Raw genomic sequence first — 8,059 nt, forward strand, 5'->3', positions numbered from 1 at the left:
AGGAAATGCCCCACAGCTGGATCTCATGGAGGCATTTCCCCAACTGAAGCTCCTTTCTCTGTGATAACTCCAGCTGTGTCAAGTTGACACAAAACTAACCAGTACAGCCACCCTCCAATTTCTGGAGCTTCAAAAGATGGTTTTTACTTGCTGCTCTGTTGGGCTTGGGTGGTCTGCTGAAGTGTAGTTTAGTTTGGCAGTATAACAGGAACCACTTGTTATACTGGTCTGGTCTGGACCTCCTGTATATCCCAAGTTTTCCTGTCCTTATTCCTTCCTTAGGCCACTCACTCTGGTGGGACCTTGGTGATTGTGGGAATGGGCGCCGAGATGGTCAATTTACCCCTGGTGCACGCAGCTGTGCGGGAAGTGGATATCAAAGGCGTGTTTCGATACTGCAACACGTGAGTATGTTTAGGGTGATCGAAGGTGACCATGCCCAAGACAGGTCCCATGTAGCCTCTGAGACCAGGAGTCTGTGCATATTTATTCATGAGGGTCATTCCCTGACCACATAGGGCTGTTAAGAGAGAACAGGTACTTCTTCCTCAGAGGGAGGAACAGACAGAGAGGGGACTGGGATCCTCCACTCATCCCCCGAGGCCTTCCTCCTCTTTATTTCCTTAAGGCTTGTTTTCTCCTCTTTAGAGCAAATAAGGGATCTGCCTTGGGGAGAGTCGCTGTCTTCCACCTTACACATGCTCTACTGCTCCCCAGTGTGCGCGACAAGGATGCTGTCTCTGTGGAGCACACTTCCCAGTGATGCCTCTTCTTGTTCCATGCCCTCAGAGTGACCACTTTACATTCCACTCCACCACGCTGGGCTGCTACCTGGTGCAAACAGGTTATCTTGGACCTGTCCCAGGCTACCTCCCTGATGCTTAATTGCCTTTTTGTATGAGCAACCACAGCATAACTTAGGCCTTCATGCCAAAGAACTTGTAGGCTTGATATGGCACACGTCTGTCCTGAGACGAGAAGCTGGAAACATGGATGGGGTGACTGAAAATAGTCTCCGTACCCACAGACTGCAGCCTACAAGGCTCCTGTCATTTGAAAGATGACCGTGCAGAAGCACTGAATTAGAAATAAATATGGGCCAGGCGTGGTGGTGCACGCCTTTAATCCCAGCACTCGGGAGGCAGAGGCAGGCAGATTTCTGAGTTTGAGGCCAGCCTGGTCTACAAAGTGAGTTCCAGGACAGCCAGGGCTATACAGAGAAACCCTGTCTCAAAAACCAAACAGACAAACAAAAAACAAAAAGAAAGAAAGAAAGAAATATGATTGAACAGTTTCTGAGCTTAGTACTTTGGGGGGACCTGACTCTTTTCCTGAAGGTTAATGGAAGGTTTGTGATCTCTTATAGGTGGCCGATGGCAATTTCCATGCTTGCATCGAAGACGTTGAATGTAAAGCCCTTAGTTACCCACAGATTCCCTCTGGAGAAGGCAGTTGAAGCCTTTGAAACAGCCAAAAAGGGTGTGGGGCTGAAAGTTATGATCAAGTGTGACCCCAATGACCAGAACCCCTAGATGTGAATTGATCTATGCCCTCAGCCCACTCTCTCAGCATCCAAAGGCTAAATGGCTAGAAGGGGAGGCCATTAATATAGAACTTTCTTTTGAATGGTAAAAATAATAAACTCATAAGCTGAGAGCCTTAGAAGAGTGGGAGTGCCTTAAAGACAGAAGTAGGGACACCTTGGGGGATCTTGTAGCCAGAATGAGATGCTTATACTAAGGAAAGTCTAGCACAGTCTGGCAGGTAGGTCCTGGGAACGCCCTTTCTCTAGTACCTTCTTTGGGTGAGGAGACAAGCATGCCTTTGTCTGTGTTCCACTGTGGTTGCCAGAGAGTGGGGCTGACTTAATGAAGAAATGGCTTCATTAACATGGAAGTGGCCCCAGGGCTGAACTTTTGGTCAGCTGTTCAGAGCACAATGTTTCTCTAGCTAAGTGTCATTTATTTGAGGGGAATGCAGAAAGGAACTTGCCTTTTGGACCCAGACAAGGAACTGATCCCAAGAGTAAGATAATCCCAGATGAGGTACACCAGCTCACATTCCCCAGGTGTGGAAAGCATAAGGGCAGCACTCAGCTCTGCCCAAAGACCACCTCTGCCTCAGCTCCTACGAATTCTGTCCTTAAATTTGCAAAGTGGAGGCCCACCTTCCCAACACTGCTCATTCATGAGCAGGAGCAGTACTGGTTGCTAAGCAACCAGGAGTTTTTTTTTTTTTTTTTTCCCCACCCAAAGATCTTAAATCCTGCCTGACTAGAGGGCCACAGGAGGGCTTGAGCTCCCTGCTCACAGGATTAGACCCCTCTCCCAGGGTCACTCACAGGCAATTATTTTCCCATTCCACTCAGTTCTGGCTATCAGAAGGTGCTCCCCTCTCAGCTGGGGAGGCTGCTGCTATCTGTTGGATGGGTATCACAGCATAATTTCATCAGAGGGCTTTTCTTTATAAGATCTGGGTCCAAATCACACCCTTTGTGATCTTAAGATAATCAAGGAGCGCACAGTAACTGTGATGTAGCTTGGGCTGCAGTCTGTCATCCACCTCTTCAGCTATGAGTAGGGGACATGTGGAAGAAAAAAAAAAAAAATGCTGGAGAAGGTCATGGCCCAAACCTGAGCTTTCTCACACTGCTTCACATAATAAACTGTCGATGGTGTCTGACTCCATGTGTGGTTTGTGCCTGTGTTTCACACAAGGAAGAATAACAAAGCTTTAAGCAGGGGACATATTTTCCATACTAAACACAATCTTACAAACTGCTAGAAACAAACGTGGCAGATATGTGAGTATCTTACAGGTGGAGAAAGTAATTCAGGCAAAGCGCGGTGCTTTTCCTCCCTTGTTTTCTGCAGGAGGCAGGTTCAGGAGATTTTGGTACACATCCCTGCCCACTTGCTCCTCCTCCTCAGTCCTAATTTAGTTACACCAGACTTATCACTGGCTTTCTCTCAAGGCTGCTTCCAGCATGGAGATGCTCAAAGTCCCTCTAGTATGGTGGTTCTCTACCTTTGGGTCATAACCTCTTTGAGGTTAACCCCGTTGTATTCCCTGCATACCAGATATTTACATTATTACAACAGAACAATTATGCCCCTAGCGGGAATGAGAAAAGCCCCTCACCTTGGAAGACTTCTCAGAGATGCCTCAGGCAGGGGAAGACTTCTCCGTTAAATTTCCAAATAAGCATTTGTTTTCAGGTTGTGTCCTCAAGAAAAGGGGCCATTGGAAAAAGAACCATGAACAAAGATGTGTCACTTTGCCTAAGATTGTGCTCGTGGTGGGTCCTCTAAACTGGTCTTAGCATCTCCATTTTCTGGCTGAGTTGAGCTTTTTTGAGGCCTATGAAGTCATGAAGAGTGGATGGGCTGGCCAGTTATAGTTGAGAGATGACATGGTGGTATTTTCCTGTAGTTCCAGCACTTAAAGAGCTTAGGTAGGGGAATCATACTTGAGTGATACATAGCTGGCCTAGTATACACAGTAGGAGTGAAAATGTTTTAGCAACAAAGCCCCAAATAACTCCACAGACTCTTCCTATGTTCACATCCCCTATAGCTTCCACACCATGGCCGCCTCCGTATCCCAGAACCAAAATGGCTGGGGTAGGCTGTTCAGTGTGCCATCAGCATAGTTAATCATTCCCGAGTTGCCTGACTTTATCCAGATGCCCTTAGAAGGAACTGCAGGGAGATGGGAATCCCTTCCCTCCACCTCCATACAGTACTCAGTGTTGACTGACTTGGTGAATCAGTCCCGGAACCAAGAATATGAATTCCCCTGGAGCTCCCCAGCGCTGGAAGGCCTGGCGGCTTTCTGTATGCTCTCAGCAGGTAGGGCATGCTTTTAGTCAACATGGAGGACCGCGCCCAGTTGGCACTCCCAGCACCGGGGTGAAGTAGGTAGGTAGGTAGGGTTAAGGGTTGAGAGCTGAGAAGAGGACCCTGAAGGTGTCAAGGAAGGAAGAGGAAGGCAAGCAACCCTTAGAGCCCTCGAGGAAGAGGCTGGTACGTTAGTCCCAGCAACTCCATCTTTGGCCACAGCTGAACGTACTGCTGCTTCTGGGCTTTCTTTCCTGGCTGGCTCTTTCCAGTCTCCCTCATAGGACAGCCTTTCCTGCTGTTTTGCATAAAGGAGGCTGGTGGTGAAGCCAGAGGTCAGGAGAAGGGGAAACATACAGGATGTGTTTGACTGTTTGCCTTTTCCTCAGAACTGTCCCTGCTCATGATGTCAGCCTAAAGCTCAAAGTTCAGAAACCAAGACAGGGAAGCAATGCTCGGGCAGCCAGCTAGGACAGAGGCTAAGGACAGAGGTTAGATGGCGAGCTCAGTCAGGTCTACACCCCCGGTGGCAGACAGTTCCCCTCCATGTGCCAAATTCAAGAGCTAAGAGAAGAATGGTGGGGAAGGGTCTGCACATGCAGCAGCTTGCTAAGAACATGGCCGATGGGATGTGCTTTCCAGACAACGGTGGACACCATGTTGATGTTGCCCAGCCCCCACATCATCCGGGTCCAAAGCCTCTGCACCTCACCCTCACTTTTAAAAGCCCTAGCTGAGTCGGACACTGGCTGTTCTTTCCTTGGCATCTGATAGTGGGCAAGGGCATAGTTGGCATAACCACTATGGGATTTCTCGGTGAATCCTCCAACCTGAGGAGCCATTTGTTTCTTGGACCCACATGGCCTCTGAGAGGCACTATATCATAGTGGATTCATTATAGGGGTGATTGGGATGTCCAGATCCCAGGCCAGATACCAGCCACTATGACACCAAGTCCCCTCCACTTCCAGTCAGGCTCCATTTCCTCCTCTGCTATCTAAAGGATCATTCTGGACAATCTTGAGGTCTCCTCATGCACTGATACATTGTGCCTGGGAACTATATGTCATGATTAACTGTAAGGGGCCTTGTGAGTTCATGTCCTGTGACTGAACTGAAGGAGTGGCTTGAGGGAGGGAGAAAAGAGGCCCAGGTTGGTGGAGAAGGGGGATCGCAGAAACAGCAGAAACACCTGCTTCGTGGATATCAACTTGTTTTGTGTCTTGGCCTCAGGTTTGCAGTGTGATCCTAAGGGGTCTACAAAAGCCCAGAGATGAGTGCAGACAACGATTTGGGTTCATCACTGCCCCATTGTGATCTTCCAGTGCTCCACATAAGGCTGAAGGCAGAGGCATAACCTGGAAGGGTAACGCTTGTGAGGAGGGAACTGTGAGGAGAGTGGGTCTAGCCACTGAAGCATGGTGGAAGTAAACCTCCCACGGGCAGCCCAGGCTTCTGTGGGTGAGACTGAAATCTCATGGGTCCTGCCTAAGGCTAGAGGTTTATGCTTCCTGGACCACAAGCTACCAATCCCCTGGTCTCTTGGTATCCAGGGCCTCAGCTATGGGCACCTTCAGGATTCTGGGAAGGTCACTCTCCGCCTTCTTGAGACACCATTTGAAGCTCACTGGTTTCCTTAGACTACTAGCCAGCAAATGCCAGGGATCTGTCTATCTTCACCTCCCTGGCTTTGGATTTCAAAGCCCCACTGCTCTATTTGGCTATATTTATGCTAGATATTGAATTCGTGTCCTTATGTTTATGTGACAAGGATTTTATCAGTCGAACAATCTCTACAACCTGGGGAAATGAAGAAAATCTTTGGGACTCCAGGTTATGAGCAATGTGAGAGGACTTGTGCCTTAGGAAACCTTTGGGGACTGCTGAGAGTAGGGTCCTGGGAGTCACTGCTGAGGGTGGGGTCGTGGGGTCACTGCTGAGGGGCAGGGTCATGGAGTCACTGTTGAGGGTGGAGTCACTGTTGAGGGTGGGGTCAATGGGGGTCACTGCTTAGGTTGGGATCATAGGGTCACTGCTGAGGGGTGGGGTCATGGGGTCACTGTTAAGGGTGGAGTCACTGTTGAGGGTGGGGTCAATGGGGGTCACTGCTTAGGTTGGGATCATAGGGTCACTGCTGAGGGTGGGGTCATCAGACCACTGATTAACTCGCTTCAGCTCATCTTTGAGAAAATGGAGGCTTGGCTCTCCACCATTCAAAACTTGAACATGTCACCATTTCCTCCAGGCCTAAGTTTCCATATTGTTAGTAGCAGTCATCTCTCCCAGCTCTGCTAGAGATATGACAATAGCCCCTGAAGGGACCAGTGTGAGAGTATAGGGAAAGTACCTCAGTCACTGTGGGACCCTGGACCACAATCGGTGATGCTGTACCAGAAGCTTCCCCATGCCCCATGACCTCAAGACAGAATACTTTACCAAACCTTACTAAGTCACTGGGAAGATGGGTCATACACGTAAAATGTCCCTTTGCTCTGCTGGCCTATCTTTAGTAGGCATAACTCTGTGCTGTGGACTTAACTGGATTGGGTGTTAAGATGCTGACCTTGGATTATTGGAATCCCCAAACACTTGACAACCTAAGACGTTTAAGGAAATTTCTGAGTAATTCAAATAGAATAACATGCTGTACTGTATTCTCCTGCTTTGTAAGCGTACTGAGTACTGGGCTTGTCTGGCTCGACAGTATACACTTCAGGTGCTATTTCTATGAACACCAAAGGGAAACATATTCCTTGTCACATACCATGAGCTTTGGGACAGGGCTACTGGCCTCAAAGTCATCAAGAGTTATTGATCCTTCTAGGTCTGGAAAAACGGCTCAGTGGGTAGAGATACCTGCTACCAAGCCTGCTACCAAGCCTTATGACCTGAGTTCAACCCTAGGAACCTCTTGGTGGAGGAAGAGAACATAATCCTTTGGGTTGCTCTTTGCTCTCCATGTATAGGGACACGGACACACACACACACACATACACATGTGTGCGTGTACACGCACACGTACATGAGTGAAAAATGTAAAAAAAAAAGTTACTGATTCTCAGGAACTTAATCAGAAAACTATTATCAGCAAATCAAGAGGTCAACATATGATATGATATGAGAGGGAGGGAGGGAGGGAGGGAGGAAAACTCAGATAAGAAGCTGTTAATCCCAGGCAGAATGAAGACAGTGACTCAGCAGTCACAGGTCAGGGAGTCACTCAGCACAGCACAGAGACCAGTGGGTTCCAGCCAGAGCCTCCCGGGATTGATACCACATCACCTTCCCTGTGCTAAAGTCCCACGTCAAGCACACAAGGACCGGAGGAATCTGTTGCTCCTACAGTGGCTGCCCTCTTTCTACAATGTGTCTACAGAGGGAGTGATGCTCCCATGGCATTGCTGGGGAGCTTAGCTGGGCAAGTCTGTCACCCCACTTCTGTATTATCAGGGGCTGAGTCAGAGTTTAAGAAAAGTGACTGCGTAGGTGAAAAAAGTGGCTCAGGCAAGAGAGGCTTCACTGGATGTGGAGGCCAGAAAGTATGGAGGAGAGAAGCGCAGGGATTTTTCTCTTACCCTCCTTCCCTGTCCTGTCCGTCTACCACTCGAAGGTGGCAGACACCTGAGTGGCCTGGGCTCCACAGAGTAATACCTAGGTGGGCACATCCTGGGCGACTGTACTCATTTGACTTTTCTCAGTCTCAGGTCCCTTTAAATAGGAAAGTCATACCTACTTCGGGGTTGTCATGGGGTCAGATGAGGTCATTTTGAAATTCTTAGCCTGTCACTATGATGGTGTTTACTGAGTGTCTGCCCGTGTTCTCTCCTTGTCTCACCGAGATTTATCTCCTTGCCTGTTAAAGAAGCAGGGTGAACTAACCCTCGAGATTTGTTTTTTTCCAGCTCTGAGCCTCTGACTTTGCCAAGGTGCTTAAAGATATATGAGACCTACCCCAAGGTGGTGGGAAAGGCCTGGCTAAAATGACCCAGCATTCTCCGTTCTTCTATGAAAACCATGCTCAGGCAAGAGAGGGCTCACTGGATGTGGAGGCCAGGAAGTGTGGAGGAGAGAAACCCAGGGATTTTCTCTTACCCTCCTTCCCTATCCTGTCCATCTACCACTCAAAGAAACCCCTAGATAGACCCAGGTGGCCTAAGGGGCTGGTCCTCTCAGGACAGGTCATGGCCAAGTCTCATTCTTCACTGTGAAGGCATCCCTAC

At 48.8% G+C, this 8,059-nt stretch overlaps 1 protein-coding gene across 1 annotated transcript in view; it reads left to right on the top strand.

Moving 5' to 3' along the window:
* Nucleotides 1-2,682, top strand: part of Sord (sorbitol dehydrogenase) — a 31,653-nt gene extending 28,971 nt beyond the window's left edge. The window contains exons 8-9 of the mRNA XM_021193453.2: nt 283-404; nt 1,367-2,682. Coding sequence (XP_021049112.1) covers nt 283-404; nt 1,367-1,532 — 288 coding nt within the window. The 3' untranslated portion in view covers nt 1,533-2,682. The remainder of the gene's footprint in view (nt 1-282; nt 405-1,366) is intronic.
* The last annotated feature ends 5,377 nt before the right edge of the window (nt 2,683-8,059 follow it).

This window comes from Mus pahari, chromosome 3, assembly GCF_900095145.1.
Source record: "Mus pahari chromosome 3, PAHARI_EIJ_v1.1, whole genome shotgun sequence".
NCBI classification, from domain to species: Eukaryota; Metazoa; Chordata; class Mammalia; order Rodentia; family Muridae; genus Mus; species Mus pahari.